General features: G+C 39.3%; 4 protein-coding genes across 11 annotated transcripts in view; 2 read left to right on the forward strand and 2 right to left on the reverse strand.

Annotated features, from left to right (window-relative positions):
• LOC117792815 (inhibitory POU protein) overlaps positions 1-11,883 on the forward strand; it is a 38,800-nt gene extending 26,917 nt beyond the window's left edge. For 3 of the 8 annotated variants that reach the window (XM_034633156.1, XM_034633114.1, XM_034633147.1), the window contains 6 exons: positions 9,019-9,027; positions 9,310-9,487; positions 9,557-9,697; positions 10,962-11,193; positions 11,607-11,764; positions 11,822-11,883. In XM_034633156.1, the coding sequence (XP_034489047.1) occupies positions 9,019-9,027; positions 9,310-9,487; positions 9,557-9,697; positions 10,962-11,193; positions 11,607-11,764; positions 11,822-11,883 (780 nt within the window). Of the gene's footprint in view, positions 1-9,018; positions 9,028-9,309; positions 9,488-9,556; positions 9,698-10,961; positions 11,194-11,600; positions 11,765-11,821 lie in introns of all 8 variants that reach the window. The other 5 variants (XM_034633123.1, XM_034633097.1, XM_034633131.1 and 2 more) reach the window with 3 other exon arrangements.
• Positions 2,922-4,374, forward strand: LOC117792862 (serine/threonine-protein phosphatase alpha-3 isoform). The gene has a single exon (XM_034633168.1). It carries the CDS (start codon positions 3,367-3,369, stop codon positions 4,273-4,275), a length of 909 nt encoding a protein of 302 aa, XP_034489059.1. The 5' UTR covers positions 2,922-3,366; the 3' UTR covers positions 4,276-4,374.
• A 3,087-nt stretch (positions 11,884-14,970) lies between the features above and the next one.
• On the reverse strand, positions 14,971-20,362 carry LOC117790449 (probable ATP-dependent RNA helicase DDX46). Its single transcript, XM_034629907.1, is given in 7 exon segments — positions 14,971-16,046; positions 16,048-16,133; positions 16,136-16,598; positions 16,681-17,681; positions 18,409-19,732; positions 19,794-20,057; positions 20,126-20,362. Coding segments are annotated over 7 exon segments (3,738 nt in total). The 5' UTR covers positions 20,143-20,362; the 3' UTR covers positions 14,971-15,463.
• A 1,288-nt stretch (positions 20,363-21,650) lies between these two features.
• On the reverse strand, positions 21,651-22,925 carry LOC117789131. Its single transcript, XM_034628194.1, has one exon. The coding sequence runs from the start codon at positions 22,894-22,896 to the stop codon at positions 21,757-21,759; it is 1,140 nt and encodes a 379-aa protein (XP_034484085.1). The 5' UTR covers positions 22,897-22,925; the 3' UTR covers positions 21,651-21,756.
• Positions 22,926-23,556: the final 631 nt, after the last annotated feature.

Here is a 23,556-nt window from a genome sequence, read left to right on the forward strand (position 1 = left end):
CTTGCCATCCTTAAAATCGAACCCTTAGCAGGTGCATTGTATGGCAGGCAACGTGGATGCGAGTTTTTGCACCGTGTACAAATGTCCTGGGAATTCCTTTGGCAAAACTGTAGCTAACGGGCCAACGGCAAAAGCAGCGACTGCGACTGCGACGGCGACTGCGACTGCGGTGGCTGCTGTGACGCGACAGCAAAAAGGTAAAAAGTAAAAGTAAGTAAAAACACGTCGTGTGCTCTGTGCTCCTGTGTCATGTGTCCTGTGTCCTTCGTCCTTTGTGTTGCGTTATAAAAATAAAATAAAATCTATTACGTGGCAAACCACCCCACATTTATGTGGCAATTTGTTGTTTCTTGATTGTGTGTGCAGCAGACGCCGCAGTCAGCCTCGACGTCGACGTCAGCGTCAACGTCAGCGTTCGCATTGCAAAGTAAAGTGTATCATTTTCCCATTTGACGGCGAATGCGACCCCTTTTTGAAGGGCCAGGACGAGCTGGCACTTTTCGCCTCTCGCACTTTGTCTCAATTCTCAACTGTCGTCCCCTGCCCCCCTCCCTGCCACCACTTTCCCCCTGCACGCACGACGCTTGCAATTTATGAAGATTTGTGTGGCCGGTGCGGCGTGGGATGCAGGATGAAGGAGAGTGGAGTGAGAAGGGAGGAGAGAGGATAAAGGATGGTGTATGGAATATGGAGGTCATAGGTGTGGTACGGTCGGAGGGTTGCAGGGTTACTCCGCCCAGCCAGTTAGACGCCCTAGTGCACTTGTTTTGATTTGTTTGGAATAATAACAGATGCTTACCGTTCATATTATTCATTGTTCAAATTATTAACGCTTGACAACAAAAATTGTATTTAAACAGCACTCGAAACGGTAACGTAAACCGAACACTGAATCGGGTACTTATCACCCAACATTCAACATTCAACACCCAACATCCGATATATATATATATGTATATACATATATGTATTTTATATGGTATACGGCCTGTGGGCGCATTGCCAGCAAATTGCAATTTGTGCAAATATTTATGTACATTGAAAATTACTCATTTGTGTAACACCAATTAATTTCAACAAACAGCAACAACAACAAATAAACCAAGCATCCATTTATAAGGTCTCTCCTTGTTATTGTTATTGTTGCTGCTGCTGTTGTTGTTGTTGTTGTTGTTTGTCCTTTGCTTCTCTGGTTAAACAAATGGAAAATGAGGTCTTTTGTTTCCGAAAATAAACGATATTTTGTTTGCGTTCTTTGGGCCCAACAAAGTTTGCCAAGTCTCTTGTGCAGGTGCTCAACGGTGGTTAGAGAACGTATATGTATATGCATGTGTGTGTGTGTGTGTGTGTGTGTGTGTGTGTGTGTGTGTGAGTGTTTGTGCTGTTATATCCATCATTCCCCTTCACTAATTCTGTGCTCAAATGCATTCGATTTTGGGTTTTTAGTTCAGTTCACAAATTGCCACTTCAACTTGTTGTTTACATTGCAATTTTTCAAAGTCCTTCTTTACCCACCCACTCGTACCGCCCCCCTTCCACCTGGCCCCTTATCTTTTGCTCACTGTCACTAACAAATTGCAACTAATTAGACAAAAACCAAGCACACAACGAAACTCCCGTAATGAGTTGCAAACATTCGATTAAAGCTAACGTTAAGTAGGCAAAAAGTTTCTTAAGCTTAATTTGCCAAATTTGAAAAACAAAAAAATTAAGGTAAATATTATAAAATCTGCAATGGTTTTTGTAGCAAATGTGATAATGACGTTGACGAAATAAGCTGTTTATTCAAAGACTATTAAATAATTAAAAGTTTTTCGATAGTTTCCGATAATGACACAAATGAGTATAAAAATTGACTCAGAAAAAACATTAATAACAACAAAGGCAAGAAAGAAATGTTTGAATAGAACTGAAACTTAATTTTAACTATCTACATTAAAATTTCCACAATATATTAATTATTCGAAAGGCATTGGAAAATCCCAATCTCTATGTGTAAATACATTTAAAAAATGGGCCACATTTATAAATTTCGTCAGAATTAAGTATATAATTTTAATGAAAACAAGTCGGCAAGGCTATAGTCGAGATCCCGACCATAGAACACCCGTCACTTATTTAAATTAATTATAGAAATTAAAACCTAATAAAAACTACTGCATACTTTTTTGTGCTTGTATTATCTTGAACTTTAATAACTTTTGTTAGCTATTACTGCCGTTCTACTTGTTCAATCTGGCTGCGGTCAAGAGATATAATAAATAATATTAATAGATAACGTAAATAAACATAAAAAACGTATTATTTTAAAAACTGTGGGTGTGGTGGATTTTCTCGATTTGAACTTGACCTGCGTGGGTTCTACAGAAATCTGTGTGCCAAATTTGGAGACCCTATCTCTAATGGTTCCAATGGCAGATATTTGATACAGTGGTCAGATTTGAACCAAATCAAAATATGCCAATATATGCATCTGGGTTGCACCAAATTTGGTTCAAATTAGTTATTTATATCAAAGGTGTCATAGTAACGATAGGTCTAAAAACTCACCTGTTTTTGCTTCTCAGCGAATGCTAGGAATGATATTTAGACCCATAGTTTTTTGGTGAAATATTCCTAGAATTTTTCATAGATTACGATTTTGGTAAACGCTTTTTAACTTTTATTTAAGGCACTAGTCACAACACGGTATGAAGAAGCTCAATAAAACATAATGCAATAAATTTATTGATTATAATCAATAATACAATAATAATAATAATTATTCCACTGTACCTGTTCATATATGTTTTAAGGTTATTTGTCCTGAATGAAATTCGTTGAGTTTTGAATAATTTTTCTGAGGTTTATACATTTATACGGACGTGTATGTATTTATTTATTTATATTAAAGCAGTCGAACAAATAATTTAGATGAAAGAATTGAAATATTGCATAGACATCGTCAGGTGTTTAAGTACAGTCGACTGGGTCTAAAATTTCATTTTTGGGTCAACAAAAACAACGAAATAATAATAATAAGTAAAAGCAATCGAAACAAATTTTGTCTCGATCCCAATTGAAATTCAAAATTTGTCGCAATCACAACAATCAGTTCGGACACCAAAATTGGCACACCCGGTTCCGGCAACAAATACGCAACTCTGGGCGTTTTGATCGTGGTGACAAAGAGAAGAGAGAAGAACAAGTATAACAGAAGAATTGCAATTGGAATTGGAAATTATTCAAGATATATATATTGTGTATTGTGGGAGTGAGAAGTGCCAGGTTCAGTGGATCAGTGGGCAGATCAAGATCGTTCCAACGGCGTCCCAAACGTTAGCCCGACAGCCGCCGACCGGCAAGCCCGGCCAAAAGCCATCTGAAATGGCCGAGGTACTTAATCTGGACAATATTATAGCACGGCTGCTCGAGGTACGCACCGCACGGCCCGGCAAGAACGTGCAGCTAAATGAAACGGAAATCCGAGGATTATGCTTGAAGTCACGTGAAATATTCTTGGCGCAACCGATACTATTGGAATTGGAGGCACCATTGAAAATCTGTGGTGATATACATGGCCAATATTATGATCTGTTGCGCCTGTTTGAGTACGGCGGATATCCGCCCGAGTCCAACTATCTGTTCCTCGGCGACTACGTGGATCGCGGCAAGCAATCGCTGGAGACAATCTGTCTGCTGCTCGCCTATAAGATCAAGTACTCGGAGAACTTCTTTCTGCTGCGCGGCAATCACGAGTGCGCCAGCATCAATCGCATCTATGGATTCTACGATGAGTGCAAGCGTCGCTATAGCATCAAGTTGTGGAAGACATTCACCGATTGTTTCAACTGTCTGCCCGTTGTGGCGATTGTCGATGAGAAGATCTTTTGCTGCCACGGCGGACTGAGTCCCGATTTGACTTCTATGGAGCAAATCAAACGGATTATGCGACCCACTGATGTGCCCGATCAGGGACTACTGTGCGATCTGTTGTGGTCCGATCCGGACAAGGACACCATCGGTTGGGGTGAGAACGATCGCGGTGTTAGCTTCACATTTGGCGCCGAAGTTGTTGGCAAATTTCTGCAGAAGCACGATCTGGATCTGATTTGTCGTGCCCATCAGGTGGTCGAGGATGGTTACGAGTTCTTTGCCAAACGCCAGCTGGTCACACTCTTTTCCGCGCCCAACTATTGCGGCGAATTCGACAATGCTGGCGCCATGATGTCCGTGGATGAGACGCTCATGTGCTCCTTCCAGATCCTGAAGCCCGTCGAGAAACGTAAGAAATAAGCCAAGCAGCAGCATCCTTAGCCATCTTTAGCGTTCCCATCTCAAAATTGTTAACTTGTTCCCAAAAACAATTACACATCCACATACATATACATATATGTGTACGTACATATGTATATGATGCGAGACTGTTTTATGAAAAGAAAGAAAAAAAACCCAAAACACACAATATACCGACTATTTAATGCCAAGGATTTGATATGTACATTGTACATTTGGCACCCCAAAAACCCGATGTGACCCAGTCAACAAGGCACACATACTATCATAATATGCATTATCAGCTGTACTGATAACAAGCAACCGCCATAACAAATTAACAAAATGCTACAAAATTAATGAACAATAACAAAGCACACGAGACGACGAACCAACCAAACAAAACAAACAAAAATAAAAAAATACGCACAAAGAACATAATAAAAAAGAAATGCAAATGAATATGCCGGCTAAGTCAAGAGCAGCAACAACACAAATAATAACCACAACAACAGCAACAGCAACAACAACAACCGCAACAGCAGCAACGCAATGGCGCCAAAAACGCTTTATTATGCCAAAAGCGAGTAATAACAAATATACAAAAAATAAAAACAAACAAAATATGGCGAGGGGGGGAACAACAACAAATTATATTATATGTAATGAGGTCATTTGCGCGTAAACAATCAGACAGGCAGACACACAAGTGCAAAGAGAGCGACAGATAGAGAGAATGAAGGCAAATGTAAAGGCATCCAAAGAGAGAGCGAGCGCGAGCGATATGCATTCACATGTTTATCAACAAAACTGGCAAATAAATAAATTATGTTGGAAACTTTTTAATAAATGATGAAGCGACGCGAGTTACGTTGCCAGCAAAAAAAAAGCAACACAAGAAAATGTAAAAAAAAAAACAAACAAATGCAAAGCTCCAAACAATGCAAAATGGCGGCTCACTGAACGAAACTCGCAAACAAGCGGCAAAAAGAGAATGCGAGAGAGCGAGAGCGACAGCGCGTGCTCATGTATGTATATATGTGTGCATGAGTATGGGAATGTGTGCAAGCTTGGAATCCCAATTTCGTTTAGGCCTGACATTTGATGCATTGCTGCATTTTTCCCATGGCCAAAATGCATTTGATTTGCCTTTTTGATAATGCAATTCCTACACACACACACACACACACACACACACACACACATATATATACATCTAAATATATAGATACAAACAGAGACAGCAAAACAGGACAGTTAGACAGACAGAGATAAACGCCACACCCACACACGCCTCTGCCATCTCGCTCTGGCAAACGTTGGTCATTGTAGTTTGTTTGTCATCTTCATCATCTCTTTGTTTTACTTTGGCATAACGCCATCTAGCGCTCAAAGTCTTGCCTCATATATTATATTTTGTGCTGCATAATTTTATTAATTACAAATTATGCGCTTAATGAAATGGGCCAGCATACTGGCCTTAACGTTGCCGATGCCGATGCCGATGCCGACGTCAACGTTGACAGCACACGACGTCGCATCGGCTGCTTTCGTGGGCACTGCCCAAATGAATTTTGCATAAGCCTCAGCCAACCACAATGCAGCAGCAGCAGCAACAACAACACTCGCAGTCGCAGTCACAGTCGCAGTCGCAGCTGTCACAGCCACAGTCACAGCCCGGACGCTGAGTCCACGACCCTTGAGCCACAGGCCAAACACTGCTGCTGCTTCTGCTGCTGCTTCTGCTGCTCTCATGCTCTCTCTCGGCGCAGGGTGGTTGCGCAGTGTGCCCACGAATGAGATAGCAACAGCGACAGCAGCCGCCACAATGCTGCCCAGTGTGCGCAAGCGAGAGGCAAACAGCGAGAGCGCCAAGGGTGCAAACCAATAACAGTCAGACTAATTTTGGGATTGGTTTATAATTGAAGAGTTTGCCATTGTGTACGAGTATGTTGCAGGCAGTGTAGGCAACAACAACAGCAACAACAACAATCTACGGGCAGCAGACAGTGGGCACCTCTTGTAGTTTTTATGACCCCCCTTCGCTTACTCTCTTTCTCTTTACACTGTGCCATGCTTTGCACAAAACTGACGTCGCAGTCGCAGTCGCTGACTCTCTTATGTACTGACGCTGGTCACGGGCCTCCGCTGCGGCGACAGCGTTGGCGTTGGCGCTGGCGTTGGCGGCGACTCCTGGCAGCTGTCTTATTGTTTTTCGTAGGCCTTCCCCATGCGCCTGCTTATCATTTTAGAGTTTTACATAATTGGTACAGCGCGCTCACAAAGCTGGAACTCAGTCACGTGCATATATATGTATGTATGTATGTATATATACAAATGTATATATGTATTTATATTGTATATATAGAAACATCTACATATATGTATGTGTGTCTGTGTGTGTGTGTGCTGTCCATTTCTAAGCGTCGCATGAGGGGGCGTGGTATGTTTTGTACATGTACAGACACACACACACACACACACACATACATATGCTGCGCCACATTCAAAAAGATAAATAAATATGAGTGCCCCACCCATTGGCGAGCTGGGCGTTTGGCTATTGGCGTTTTGTTGTAGCATACTTTTCAGCTGTAATCAGTTTAAATGCTTAACAAAGCAACACAAGCCAAATGGGCAAAACACTAGTTCGAATGCAAGACAGAGAGAGAGAGAGAGAGGGACAAAGCACATGCATAGAGCTTTTGTGTTGGCATGCAAGAGAGCGTAAGAGCGAGAGCGAGAGCGAGACTCTCAATATCGTGAGAGGCAAAGCAGCAATGGCTGCCCCATGCTTTAGTTGCTATTCATATTTGTTTTAATAATTGAACAATTCTATAAATGTTTGATGCATAGACAAAAGAGTTGTGTGCCATGTCCGTGTCCATGTGCCTGTCTCAGTGTCTTTGTGTGTGTGTGTGTGTGTCTCATTCAGTTAAGACCCTTTCAAAGTTGCCTCCTGCATGTGTATGTATGTGTGTAGATGAGCGGGTCTGTGTTTATGTGTCTGTTGCTGTGTATGTATGTGTGTGTGTGTGTGTGGTTGGGTGTATCGGCCTCGTCTCTCGTTCAATTAAAGCAACATGACACAAAAGATTTCGTAACAAGTGCCTCGCCTCCTCACATCCTCCGTCCTCCTCACATCCTCCGTCCTTCGTCCCCCTCTCTTTTGCCTCTTTCTTCTTTATCAACTTTACTTCCCAGCCGTTTCAAAAGTTGCGCCAGTTTTTCAACTTGAGTTTTTTGCTCAAGTTTCAAGACTTTTGTTGCTGATGTTATTGTTATTGTTGTTGTTGTTGTTATCAAGAAAAGGGTTTTTACAGCCCCAACATTGGGACTGGACTTTAATTAGGAACAAAGTGTTGTTCGCATTACTCATTTTTATATTCAACTTTAAATGCAATTTTTATGTTAGAATAGAAAACACTCAATTATTTAGACGCTTATAAGCACAAAGGCCAACACTGAGTCGAAGCCATTTAATTGAATGGGCCATAAGCTGCAGAAGCTTTAATGGCCATTATTTTCTTTCTTTTTTTAAGAATATGAATGGACATAAAGGTTATTAACGAAAACGACATAAATAAGCGTTGAAAGTTTTTAATTCAGTACTTCGCGACTTTGCAGTAAATTAACAGGATTCTTTTAACTCTAACATGAAGAGTATTAAAGATACAAACATGCTATTTTTACTCAATATAGAACTTGACATGGGGATTATTTCTGCATCATCGTATGTGATATGACAGTCTTGTAGTACCTATATTTGTGTTTTATTTTAATTTAAATACATATATGGTAAATAACTCTCAAAATCTGAATTTCGATTGTCATAACTTATTGCTATTAATTTCCAATTTTAAATATTCATTTGTATTAGATTGCTATATTTGTATAATATAATCATTATATATTAATTCATTTTTAATCTTAATCGCAGTCTTAAATAATTGCGCGTTATAAGAAAAACATGAAATCAAGGTGTTTATTCTTTTTCGAAACGAAACGTATGAATGTGCATTGGATTGGGTCAATTTTTTTGAGCGACATAGTGGTTATAAAAATCATAATCTACGATGAATTCTAAGAAGAATTGCCTAATAAACCATGGGTCTAAAATCAATATCGAGCTTCCAGATATTTAGAAGAAGTTTACGTCTATTTTATATGGGTAACTGTCTGTTTGTTCCAACAATATTAAAACTACTGCGTGCTTTTAGGCGCTTGTATTTCTTTAATTATATTAACAGTATGCTATTACTGTCTTCTACTTGTCCGATTAACTAATTCTTATCTTTAAACTCATCATAAATCGTGTTCTTTTTGGGTTTTTTTTTCGTTTGAGGTAACAAAGACAACTAAGACAAGTACCTATATAAATAACACAAATGTATAACTTCTCCATGGTTTTTAGGGCAATTCTTCTTAGAATTTATCGTATATTACGTTTTGGATAACCGCTTGGTGCTTTTTTACTACATACAAATTGACCCACTCTAATGTACATATATCTTAATATATATTTGTTAACCACTTACAAACTAACATACATATGTATGTATATTCACTGATCAGTTTTATAACCCGAGTCGGCTTAGGCCTAAACATGAGTACGCGGATCTCAGGGAACAACAAAAAAAAACCAAAAGTACAAAATTTGTGATATAGCTTTCGGTATATTTATACAGTTTATTTTAATCAGACTTGAATATATAAACATATAAATACATACATACTAGCGCTACATATTAATAGCGATAAAAGTCTCGAAGGGTTCAATTGTGAAGATATTTCACTCTGCTGAGTTGAAGCAGCGAAAGCTCCACTGGCGCCATCTACTTTTCGTAGCCTAAAACTATTTGCATGCGTGTTTTAATGTGTATCTCAGAGTAAATATGCAAAATGTAGGGAAGTTATTTATTTGAAATCCTTATAACAAGATGTAAATTTGCATAATACTTAAAGAATCGTTTAAATTTAAATTTATAAGTTTTAATTTATGGCTTTTCTGCAGTTCTTGACTTTTTGCGTTTTACCTTTGATCTATTTAAACAGATGCACCATTCAATGGATCAACTGGACATGCTGGATCCGACGGGCTCGATGACAACGTTAGCGCCCATTTCGGAATCGCCATTAACGCCCACACACCAGCACCTGCACGGTTCCTATCACAGTATGAATCATATGATGAGCCATCACCATCCGGGCACGTTAAGTGGCCACACGGCGGGTAAATATCAGTTCAACCAGCAGCAACCACATCCCAACCACTGTGCTGATTACCAAGCATTTAATGCAGGGCACCATGGGCATTCAGCGGTACATCATCCTGTCATTACGGCGGCTGTCGCAGCCGCTGGCCTGCATCCTGACACCGACACCGATCCGCGAGAGCTGGAAGCGTTTGCGGAACGCTTTAAGCAGCGACGCATCAAGCTGGGTAAGCATTGACCTCAAGATATACATACACATACATACTATATATCTATTGCTAGTTTCCGTATTAGACATATTAGTTGAAGCCTCCATCTTTAGCAGTTTATTATCCAGAAATTTGAAATAGGTTCATTCCACACTGACATATCAAATTTCAAATTTCAACATGATTTTGTCAATAAGGATTTTTTAAAAAGCTTTTTCACCGCAAACTGTGCGAAAATTAATTTGCATAAACTTTAGTAAGACTAAAATAGAATTTTCGATTTTGTTCTCAGATACTATAATTGCTAGAGACTCGCAATTTAGTGTACAAGATTCTGAATACCACACGCAGATCAAGTTTATTTAAAATTTGAATACGTTCGCTCCCCTTCTCTCTAAATCTGAAACTGAATCGTAGTCCTAATGTGCCTTGTAATTATATAATTTTCGAATAATAAAATAAGAATTGATCGGGAATTTCTTTTTTAGTCTGTGTTGACATGTGCGGTTCCCAAAAACAAAACTTCTTAAGTGTTTTTTATGCTTATTTCAGGGAACGTAACTGTTATAAATTAAAAAATAAAAAAAACGATGTTACAATTATTTGATGGCTATAAAACCTCTAGCATTTTTAAATTGAAAATTAAAAAAAATAAATCAGATGTGTTCCAGAAATCTCTAGAGATGTGAGATTTTAAGTGAAATGTTTTTAAAAACAACCGCTCGAAATGTTGGTGTTCCTGAAATGTTAGAGATTTTATATTTTCAAACATACCTTTTTTTGCATTTTTATTCAGTTTTAAGATATTTTAATTTGATTTTATAAATGTTTAACTTTGTCAAATCTCTCAAAAATTTTTTAGACATTTGAAAGCAATGGTTTCTTTTTTCAGGAACACTAACAAAAGCTTTTGGGTTGCTTTAGCAGCTTGTACTGTTAATTTAAAATTTACAAAGATTAAAATTTTTTAAAATTTCTTAGAACATAAATGACACTTCACATTCCACTGAACTCGTTTTGCTTTTTAAAAGAACCTTTTTTTTGTGGGTTAGTAAGAAGTGATTAAACATTTTTTTTTTTTTTTACGCATTGGAGTGTTGACTGTTTTATACTTAGGAACTTTGCTAAGAACTGTTTTCAGTAATCAATTAAAATTTGTAGTTTTTTTTATTAGTCAGCACAGTGTTAGTAAGATTGATTCTTTCCATTTGATATTAGAGTATTTAGGGCTATGTCGCTTAGGTCCAGGTATCTACATAAATTGATATTGCTTTTGTTGCAGGTGTCACGCAAGCCGATGTGGGCAAGGCTCTGGCCAATCTCAAGTTACCTGGCGTCGGAGCGCTGTCGCAGAGTACAATCTGTAGATTCGAGAGCCTGACGCTGTCGCACAACAATATGATCGCACTGAAGCCCATACTGCAGGCGTGGCTCGAGGAGGCTGAGGCGCAGGCGAAAAACAAGCGACGGGATCCGGATGCGCCCAGTGTGCTGCCGGCGGGCGAAAAGAAAAGGTAGAAAGTGTTTTGATTAGAACGGTAATAAACCAACCAAACAACCAACCAATCAACCAACCAACCAACCAAGATTCCCTGCTGTCTTTGTCCAAAATAAAATAAAATAAAACATCAACCTTCCTCATCCACATTCACATAAGAAGCCGCACAATCCTAAATCATCCCCAACCCTCTCCCCACAATTGGCAGAGTGTTAATTTGGCTACGAGCAAAAGAGAACCCAATGAATCCAAAAGGCAAATGCAAAATTATTGTTTACTAACTGAAAATGCAAAAAAAAAAAGAAAAAAGAATTCCTAAAAAAAAAAAAAATTAAGAATAGAACCCACCATCAACAAGAACAGACAATAATCCCAATGCTAGGGCCCATTTCTAAAGTAATCTATATCGAGTCTTTTTTCAAGAAAAAGGACTTCCATTGCGGCACCTGAAAAGCGTTCCCTGGAAGCCTACTTCGCCGTCCAGCCGAGACCATCCGGTGAGAAAATCGCTGCCATTGCCGAAAAGCTGGATTTGAAGAAAAACGTGGTACGCGTCTGGTTCTGCAATCAACGCCAAAAACAAAAACGTATGAAATTTGCAGCACAACAACACTGACAATCAAATAATACAGCCACACAATTAGGTATAGTTAGTAGTGTAACACCATCAATGACTGGACACAGTTCGGCGGGATTTGGATACTGATAGTCGTTTATGACGGCAGCAGCAGCAGCGGCAGCAACAGCAACAGCAGCAGCAACAGCGACAGCGGCAGCAGTAGCAGCAGCAACAGCAGTGGCAACAACAACTATAACAACAATTGCAGCGACAACATCAACAACAGGAGCAGCAGCAGCAGCAACAGCAGCAACATCATCATCAGCAACAGCAACAGCAGCAGCGGCATCAACAACAACAACAACAACTTCTTCTTCTTCTTCTTCTACTTCTTCTTCTTCTTCTCTACCCATAACGGGCGACTATTATCTTTAGTGATTCGATTTGGATACCGATTCGGATTAGGATTAGCATTCGATTCAATTGGATGATGTTTGGCCGCCAAATCAGCAACAACAACTAACAACAACACCAACAACAATTTCACTTAACTTCTCATTTTACAGTCTGTGCAGCCCACAACAACAGCAACAATAAACAAGCACACACACACACACACTTACACACACACACTTACACACACATTCTAAAAAAGTTAAATCATATAAAAGAAAAAAAAAACTTAAAAAAATGCAAAAAAAAAAATATATAAGAACTACAAGAATTTTTTAGGAACGAATAATGAAACAATGGACCAACATATCAAATGCAATAATTTATTCAATTGTATAGGAGAAAAAGGTGGGTAAAAACCAAAGAATAAACATTAATAAATTTAAAGAAAAAAGCACACAGTCCAAAAAGAAGACAAAGGAAATCAGAAATCAGATTAGCAAAGAAATGCAAACAAAACTACACTTCTCACTATCTCTTTCTCTCTCTTGGCCCAATAGCAAAAAGAAAACTTGACTAGCTCTTGAGTTTTTGTTAATAATGTTTGGTAAAAAAAAAATAAGGAAAGAGTACTCGTATTCCATGGTTCTATCGATGAGAAAAAATCGAGAAAAAAATTTATAAAAAAAAACTCGATTTGAAGAATTTCTCTTTTTGGTAGCATTGTCTCAATCTCTGAACCTAACACTTAAGTTATTGCCAACGTCCTTTGATCTGCCCTACTAATCAATTACTTTGAAATTCATTTTTTTTTATTTTTCAGATTTTAAAATAAAGCAATAAAAGCAAACCACAAAAAAAAAAATGCCAAAACACACAAAAAATGAAAATGCCACAAAAAAAATTTCAAATGATAAATGATACAAAAAAACACAAAGGGCAACCAAATCCACGAATCAATCAGCTACTGTGCACACACAGATATGTACATACACACACACATACACACAGACACACAGAGATAAGCGACCAAAAGAACTCCATGAAGTTGCTTCAAGTGATCCGATAATAAGAATTGCGCTCTTTAAAAACTATAACTAATCTAAACTGGGTAAACTAACTAAGCAAACACACACACACACCCACACACTTGAGAGTTATATTAGCCTCTGTATATGTAAATATATTATAGAGTTTTGATTCGATTGTAAATACCGCAGCGATCTCTTAATAACACATTCTAATAGTGACGACAGTTTTTTGGTAGCTTTAAAAGACAAAAACAATAACAACAACAACAACAGTAGATGCAACAGTTCATAGTTTACCACTTCCCTCGTTTGCTAAAATAAAGCTAATCCCGAACCCGAACCCAAACCGGATCCAATCCCAGCGGAACCTAAACTAGCAGGAAATTGTTTGATGCTTCCTTTCAGTGCGTTATAGTGCTTAGTTTGATATTGATTTAATTTTTGTATTTAATCTTAGCACACTCACACACATTCTCACACCCACACACACACACACACACACAGCAGGAAAGACAGCAACAACAACAAGTTAAAGCAAAAAATTATTTTTTTTCATAAATATAAGTAAACTAATGCGAAAATTGTTAGCAGCAACTGAAGAAATTGCAACGAATTTAAACTGTTGCCAAACTAAACTATCGAAAACGATGAGAAAAACAAAAAAAAAACACATAAGAAAATAAAAACAAAACAATGGATTAATAACTAAAACTAACTATATATATATTTATATATATACAAATTATAACAAATTTTAATAAACATATTATATATACATATTTTTTTGTTCATTTTTTTTTTTTAATTTAGCACATTTTATAGTTCTAACTAGACTTGTATATATGCAAAATGATAAAGATATATATACATGATCTATATATATATATATATATATGAATTATCTATAGATGCGTGTGAATGATTTTGATTGTGTAGCAGCCGTAAAGAATCGAAAACATGCGCAAAATTCAATAATAATTTTAAAATAACAACTAGTTTTGTATTAAAAATTAAAAAACAAAAATATTGCCGACAAATTAGTGCATAAACAAACCAGACAATTTTTTTCAAGCGCATAATAATAATTATTATAATAAATGACAGTAACAAAAAATGACAAAAAAAAAAACAAAAAACAAAGAAACAAAAACCAAATCATAACTGATAAAAAAAGAAAAATCAAGCTCATAACTACATTTAAATTTAATTTTAGTAGTTTCTAGACACAAAATATTGTAGCATGAAAATCAATTGATAAGCGCAACGGGCGATAAGTAAATAAAATGCAGCTAAAAAAGCTAAAACTTAAATATACAAAAACAAAAAAAAAATCAAAAAAAAAAAAACATTTTAATTTTGTACAGCATACGTGAAAGATCTTTGAGAAATAAAATGAATAAATTTCAATGCCTGTTCAAGGTTTTACGACAGAGCAGTTCCGGGAAGCTAACATCACGAATATCGATACAATTTATAGATAATACTCGCCTCAATTGTCAGCTGGAAATTGATTTCTCAGACCCTTCGCTTCATGGATTCTATTTTTAATTCGATATCATCTTCGAAAAATACCATATAATAAGACTTCATTTTTTTTTAATCGTATTACTTATTGCCAGAAAATAAATACAAACAAATTTACCTAAAAAATTACTAGTTGATCTATTATGAAGAGATAACATAGTCAGTGACATGACTGAGTTGATCAGGATCCTTATGCATTAATAAACCCCATTAATCAGGGAATAAATATTATTTATTTCTCCAAAGTCTTGTAATATTCTTACATACTTAAAAAAAACTGTCATCATCATTCTCAAATATCAAAATTATTATAATTTTTTTGTTTGCTAAAAGGTGGAAACAAGTGTTGGTATTGTATGTTCCTGAATTACGTATGCATATTGCGTATATATACATATATAATGTATGTGAACCAAAGATAAGTATTGCTTAGAGAGAAGGTACGGGATTGTATTACAAACATTTAGAATCAAGCATTTGGTATTGATGTAAGGGAACATTGTGAACATTTGCTTCATTAAGTCAATCACCTATAGTATTTATTGAATTTATCGGTTACAGGTTGGTTTATTTGTGAGGACCAATCTGCACGCAAGAAAGGACAACGATAGTGATAACTTAAGCTATACAACAGCATTTGTAATTGTTTTATTTGCCAAGATAATAGAGCCACTATACTACTTGATCCTTGGACAAACGCACCCATCGTTCAGATCGTTATATCGTAGTATTAAATAGGGAACGGTTTCTTTGCTTGCTGATTGCTCGTCTCTTCAGTTCTAGACCACCTTGTAGCGACCCTTGTTGAACACATGATGTGCCGAGCTGAGCTTGAGGAGCTCCTCCTTGATAAGTCGCGTTATTTCCCGCTTGGCCTTCTGCACGGCCAGTTCACTGCAGCTCTCGATAGCCAGATAGAGTTTACGTTCACCCTCGGGAGGATTTTTGCCCTGCGGAACATAAGTGCCGCGTACTGTTAGGCCAGCCTCCGAATATTCGGAGATTTGGGCGAGTGCCTCCTTTGAGGTAACCTTCCAGCGTGCTTGTTGTGGAAAATCGTTAATCTCCAGCTCTTCCTCGTATTTCGTAAACGAATTGCTGGTGGTGCCCATGAGCACGGCCAGACTCTCCTCGTCCTCCTTGGGCTGATAATTGAGCTTGTTGTTCAGCTTGGCCGCCAGCTGTTCGACCACTGTACGCGCCGTTAACATTGGTTGTGTTGGCGCCGCACCAGCCTGACCCTTCATAATTGACTCGGCGGCTGCCTGGGTGGCCTTTGTGTCCAGGTTCCGGCTACTGCTGATCTTCGATGCCAATCGCTTGGCCAGCTCCAGCTTATCAGAGCCCATGGCAACGGCAGTTACCAACTGCTGCTGCTGTTGTTGTTGCTGCTGCTGCTGTTGTTGTTGCTGCTGCTGTTGTTGTTGTTGCTGCTGTTGTTGCTGCTGTGTCACCGCCAATGGCGTCGGCACAGATGTACCGATGGCATTGCCAACGGCATTAGCTGACGCCAGACCTGTGCTGGTGCTGGTCAGCGAGGTATCCTTGACGGTACGCTTGGCGGCAAAGATTTGCTCAATCTGCTGATCAATGTCCTGCTCAATGTCCTCCTCGTCATCGGAATCGGCCAACCCAAGTGCAGCCTTCTGCAGCTTTTTGCTCTCCTTGACGGCATTAAACTCCTGCTCATCAAACTTGAATCCTTTGCCGCTGAATCCGCCACCGGTGTGAACCGTTTTACCCTCCGCCTCCTGAGCCGCCTTATAGTCCGTCCACAATGTATGCAGCTCTGGCGGCACTGGCGTGCCAGACAGTTCCAGGGCTCTTATCACATCACCTGCATAACGCGACTGCTCCGGTGTGAGAAAGGTAAAGGCACTACCTTTATTTCCAGCACGTCCTGTGCGTCCGCATCTGCGAAAATAATTGACATTAGTGGACACATTCATTTCTGGTATTATTATTGAGGGTTATTGAGTTGTGCAGCTCTGCTTACCTGTGCACATAGTCCTCGTAATGATTGGGCACATCGTAGTTGACCACCAGGATGAGATCCTTGACGTCGAGGCCACGTGCCGCCACTGAAGTGGCTATCAGCAATCGCACCTTGCCGGACTTGAAGTCAATGATGGTGGAATCGCGATCAAACTGATCAATGCCGCCGTGCAGACTCATACAGGGATAGGATGCCTTCATGAGGTCACGCAACAATATGTCTGCATTCTCCTGCTTGTCCACAAACACAATAATGCTGCCCGTCTCCTGGTAGATGCCCAGCAGCTCCAATAGCTTAAAGAACTTCGCCTCATCATTGAGTATAACCACATTCTGTTCCACATCCTTGCACACCACCGATCGTCCGCCGACGATAACCTCGACGGGCTTCTTCAATATCCGCCGTGCTAGCGCCTCCATTTGCCGTGGAAATGTTGCACTAAACATGACCGTCTGTCGATCCGGACGCACATTATCGATGATGCGCATCACCTGAGGCTCAAATCCCATGTCGAACATGCGATCGGCCTCGTCCAGCACAACGTATGTGACGCGTCGCAAATTGGTAACACGTCCGGAGTTGGCAGCCAGCATATCGATCATACGTCCGGGTGTACATACGATTATCTCGGCGCCCCGCTTCAGTTCGGCAATCTGCTCGGAGATGCCAGTGCCGCCGTAGACGCACACCGGCCGCAATCCCAGGGAGCGACTGAACTTCCGTATATCCTTGCCAATCTGCATGCACAGTTCGCGCGTGGGCGCCATTATAATCGCAATGGCACCATCGCCATCCTCGAGCGTCGGCTGGTCCAGAATGTGCCTAAACATTGGTAAAATAAATGCCAACGTCTTTCCACTGCCAGTTTTAGCAATACCTATCAGATCACGCCCAGACATTATCGCCGGTATGGCCTGACACTGTATGGGCGTCGGTTTCTCGAAGCCCAGCTTGCGCAGCACGTCCATCTCCTTTTTGCTGACGCCGCACTGTGCCCACGTCTGCAATGATTCATATTGATAAGATTAGCCATTGATTAATCTTGAAATGGGACAAATTCCATGTGCTGTTATAATGAAGGCTGCAAACCGGTTCTGAACCGAACTTTAAAAAAACCGGATCATGAACCGAACTATTGAAATTATTTACACCGCGAGCCCGAACCACAACTGAACCACTTTCTTTAAAAAAAGTAAGGTCTCAAAATAAAATAATCATATAAATTTTATGTTTTTCTACAATTATTTAACTGTCATATTTAAATCTCCAAATAAATTTAGATTATTATCAAAATTTAAGTTTTTTTCTAAATAAAAAATAAAAAATTGGTTCAAAAAGTCAAGAAAAAATTCAAACAATAAAAATATATTTTTGTGTATTAAATTGAACAAAGATTTGATCTTAAACCTTGGGTTCAGGTTTGCGAATCAAACATAAGTCGTTTTTATGAGCCGAACCGAACCTTTTCCTAAATTTGTTGGTTTGCAGTCTTGGTTATAATATAATAGCCAAAGATTTCAGCTTAAATGTACTTTTTTTGGAAAGCACATTAATGCCATCTCAAAATTTATGACACTCAAAAAAAAAAATGAATAACTATCTTTGATCTTCATCAAATTGATGAAGAATACATATAATTTATGGTGTTTGAGATTACTGCCATGATTAATCTTATGCTTTGTAGTTATGGCATTAAGCGAATGTCATTGTAGTTAATTGATTGCTTACCTTAATGGGCTTGGGACAGCCCTTGCCCTTCACCTGTACTCCCTCCAATTCGGTGCGATACTTGTCCACATCGGAGTTCGTCATGCGCGCCAGTTCGGGAACCTCCACATAGAAATTCTTCCGGAATGGGGCATAGCGCACGGAGGAATGATCGATTTTAGCAAGCTCTTTGCGATGCTTCATGGCCAGATTGACGGCCGTGTCACGTATATCATCTAGCTCATCCTCGCTGGAGTATTCCAGGCTGTCCATATTCTGTTCAATTAGCTCGCCCTTCTTCACCGCTGTCGTTTTCTTCTTGGCCACGCCGGTTAGGATGGTCACGCCCTGTGCCTTGGCCGGGCTAACAAAGTGATTGACGCGACGCATCTCCTTGTTCACCTCCTGCATGTAGGCATCGAGGGGATCAACATCATCATCATCGGGCTCCACATCGGCCTCGGCCTCCTCGATCGCCATCGCCGTTGCCGTCTCCGTTTCGGGCTCCTCTTTAACATGATCGGTCACATCGAGAGCCACAGTTGCTACAGTTGCCACAGTTGCCGGCTCCGTTGGATTTGGAGGCTCAGGCGTCTGGACATTCGGTTGCGTAGAAGGTGGTTCCAACTTGGAAGCTGCTACAGTAGGCGGTGTTGTTGTTGTTGTTGTGGTTGTTATTGCAGCTGCAACGGGTGTTCCCAGAACCATGCCCAATACCTTACTAAAGGTGGGGCGTTTCAGGGGCGCAAACTTGGATTCAACAACATCGTCATCGAAACGTTTGCGAATGCTGTGAAATTTGGATGGCGGTGAATCAGGTTCCTTTTTGCCGGTTTCCACATCGATGATTGACGCGGGATTGCTGTCATCCTCCTCGGATTCGTCTTCCAGGCTCCATTTCTTGGCCGATTTGGTCACCGTCGGCGCCAATGCTGCCTTCGATTCTCTTTTGCCAGCCTCTTGTTCGCGTTGCTTGCGCTCGGCACGCCAACGCTCAATACGCTCACGGCGCTTAATCATCTCCTGCTCGAGGCGACGCTGCTGCTCCTCCTTGTCAATTTCCTCCTCCTCGTCCGATGAGCTACTGGAAGAGCCCACGGGTATTACCAGCGGGGCAGCGGGAGCTTGCCGGCGCGTTTCCAATTCCCGCTGACGCTCTCGCTGCTCGCGCTCCCGTTCCTTATCTCGCTCACGTTCCTTATCACGTTCCCGTTCACGTTCCTTATCACGCTCCCGCTGTCGGTCACGATCTCTATCCCTTTCCCGTTCTCGCTCCCTCTCCCTTTCGCGGTCCCGGTCCCGCTCCTTGTCCTTGTCCTTATCCCGTTCACGGTCCATTTGACGTCTGCAAATGCGAATCTGTAGCTACATATACACATACGCAATTGTTAAATCAATTTACTTACTTGTCTTTATCATAGTCCTTTGATCGAGAACGTTTGCGTCGCTTCTCATCACGTCGGGAGCCCAATCCCCTGTCATTGTCCTTGGATGGCTCCTTGGCGCGCTTACGCTCGTCACGGCCGCTGCGCGAACTGCTGCTCAGACTGGCGCCATTGCGGGACGACTTGCCATTGTCGTAGTCTCCGCGTGCGCTGCGACTCTCATAGTGCTTGTCACGTTCCCGTTCCCTGTCCCTGTCGCGCTCCCGCTCTCGCTCCCGGTCTCGTCTGTTACAATTTTATTGTTAACGATTATAAACAGATATCACTTTGGATGTTGAAAGTGTTAAACTTACCCAGAGCTTTTGGACATGGCCAACGAGGATCTCACTCACAACTCTTGCAGCCCGCAAAACGCCGCCGGCTTTTGTAATTTAAATTAAATCAACCCAACTAACTTTTAGTAAGTTGTGTGTTCAATGCTGCGAAATCAACACCTTTTAGTGGCCGCTTTTCCTGCGATTATTGGCGCTTTACTTGTACTTTCATTATCTCTCGTCTTAAATACGGCATAAAATTGTAATAGTTTGCCCACCAGGGCTACACAAAATGTTTTAGGGCGGCAATAGTGGCAAAATGGGAAATGCGTTGCCAACGTTGCCAGACTATCAGAAACTGGTGGCAATGCCATATAAGTATATATCTAACGTTTTAAAATATCTCCTTCTGTCTGTTGCACAGATTCCACAGAATCATTATGGCCTTTGTTGCATATTTTTAACGGGTATTTTACTTCAGCAAATTAGCTATTGCAGCCCTAGAAATAATGACATCGATATCGAAACCCCTATCGATAGTCAAACAGAGCATCGATTTCAACATCGAATACAAAGCATCTTAAAAAAAAACAGCTGCAGGTTAACAAGTTAATACATATTTAATTCATGGTACATAATATAATCAATTTATTTTAATAAAATTAATAACAAAAAATCTAATAAATGATCATAAAATAAAGAATGTCAAAAAAAAAGATTTACACAATTTATTTAACAAAAAAATAAATATTTTCTTAGCGAATTTTTCTTTTACCCTATTATTAATTATTCTTAAAAATAGTTAAGAAAAGAACAATTGTTCTCATTGAACTTAACTGTTAAAAAAAAAAACACTTTTTCAAAACACTTTCATTTCTAACAGTGTTTGCATATTACAGTTACTCAAATTGCATAAAAAAATTTTATGTTAGGGATATTCTTGAACGTATTTTTGTAATGGTGTTGGTAGCAAGAGTTGTAGGAGTAAGTAAGATGACAATACGTGACTTCCGTATTATGTTGGTCATCCAGTTTGTCAATTAGTCAACGGTTGTCAAAGAGGTGACTTAACAAGTTTGACCGCAGGATAGACACTCACTCACTTTTTCTCGGGAATTCGTTGCGTAACGGTCGTCGTGCTTAAAATCTTAATCTGGTTACAAATTTCTAAACAATAAAACAAAGAAAATAATAGAAACTGATTGAGATCAGATTTTGATTTTGTTCTTGCAGACCTTCCATCAAGTTTAGACAGGCAAAATATTACTTAATTTTTAAAAGTTTTGCATTGGTTTTTTTTCAACATAACCACAAAAAGCTTCGAAGATAATTAAACAGACCAAAAATCTGTGCCCTAAGAAAAGCAGTAGAATTTGACAACTATTTCATAGAAAGTTTACCGCTCCATTAGGGCCTTTACAGTTGATATAATAAAAAAATTCAACCAACATTTTCTTAAATTTATAACTCTACAAGCACTTATTATCTTAAGCAATTTTATATTTCTACTGTCTCTATATGTAAAAGAAACCACTGAAGCAAAAAAAAATAAAGGTATAGAAAATTCTTGTTCTTGATTTATTTGACTTGATTCATTTATTAATCACAGAAATTGTTATATTAGTACTGTCAAATTACATTACTCCGTCTCCTCTTCGTTAATTCACTGTCTAAGGGGAAAATTTAATTTCAACACAATATGCAATATAATCGATTTTAAAAGGCTCAAACGAGACATTTAAATTTGGATGCTTGAGATATGAACGAATCAGTTCATTTTCAATTGTATTATGCCAATTGACGCTCAGGGGAGTCCATCGCCTATTCAAAACCATTTCGATAGGGCGTCTGTTTAAGGAAAAGAATCCTTCGTGTAGCTTCACGTTCGAAACATTTAAGATCTGCAAAGACGGGCAACAGGCAAAAGTTTGCCAAAGCTCAATCTCAGAGCTTAAAATGCGAGAATCGATAATATCAAGTCGTTTCAGTAGAGGTAAACCCTTGATCAGTTTTTGTATATTTTCGCGTGTAATTTTTATATTCACTAAAGTTACTTGACGTAAATTTATCAATTTTTCTGCATCGGATAATTCGTTCAAGCAAAAGCCATTTAAAGTAATTTTTTGAATGTCCATTGCCCGCATCTTAATTATACAGTTTAAACGGTTTTTTGCCAAGAATTCCAAAGTAAGTATTTGAAGCTTGGGCAAATTCACTAATATCTCAAATTGCTCTTCATTTAATTCTTCGTGATTAATTATCAGCTCTTCCAGCATCTTCAGCTCGCTAATTCGCCAAGAAGATTCATCAGTTCGAAATATAGGAAAACATTGCGTTAAGTCCAATTTGCGCAAATGCTTCCAATTTCTCAAGTGAATCATATCAAATTTATCGCAAAGCTTGATATTGTGAATTTCAGGAAAAAGATCTCCCATTAACTGTATAACTTGGTACCCGTTCATCATGTCATTGTAGTCGTAATTTAGTCTGAACTCTAGTGATTTCATTTCCGAAAAATTATAGTGCTTCCAACATGTAAGTCTATCCAATGTGACATCCCATAGAGTCAAATGATGCACTGTTGTACAGATGATGGATAGGAAACCATGTAATATTTCTGGTTTCTCAACAAAGACTTCAAAGTGATCTTCATCCAAATGAAAGCTCAGCTGATGTTGCCAAGCATAGTGCAGATTCGAGTTTACACGATTTGTGGGTTCTTCGTTGGTTAGTTCAAAAAGTGACAATTGATCTCGTAAGCTTAAATACTTTATTATAAGCAATTGACAATCATTGTCAAGTGTATCCATCCTTTATAACCGAGTCGATGAAAGTCCCTCTACTTGCTAACTGGTATCGTTTAGTTTAGCAGTGCTGTAAAGTGCGTAGACACGACAGCTGGTAGTGTATAAATGTTGTTATCGATTGTCAAACTACGGATCAGGGATGGAACTTATTTCTGAGCAACCGATTAGTCTGTCAATAGGCGCGGTACTTGGGAAACAAAGCCATTGCAGGGCTGGAAAAACATCGATGTTTCGGCATATCGATGATTTAATTTTTAAGCTAGAAACATCGATGACCTCGATACCCAATTCACACTGAGCAACATCTGCCATCTACCATAATGAAAATATAACAATTATAATATACATATAATATAATATAACAATTATAATTTCATCATGAACGGGACGAATCAAACTGCGCGTTGGACTTTCAAGCTTCAGCCGAACCCATGCGTCGTGAGAGCAAATACACATATTCTCTCTTTCTATATGTGTGTCGGCTGCGACGCCGGCAGAATTCTAAACCTGAAGCACGGGTGGCGTATCGTAAAATGTTAAACACCACCGTTGCGGTGACTTCAAAGCAGACGAATTTCCGCTTCCCGCAGTTCCCGAAATTATTTCCAATTGTCATTCCAAAAAGTACAAATTTGCGGGAAAAAAGCAGAACTGGCAGCCCTG

The sequence above is a fragment of the Drosophila innubila genome, chromosome X (assembly GCF_004354385.1).
Source record: "Drosophila innubila isolate TH190305 chromosome X, UK_Dinn_1.0, whole genome shotgun sequence".
Lineage (NCBI taxonomy): Eukaryota > Metazoa > Arthropoda > Insecta > Diptera > Drosophilidae > Drosophila > Drosophila innubila.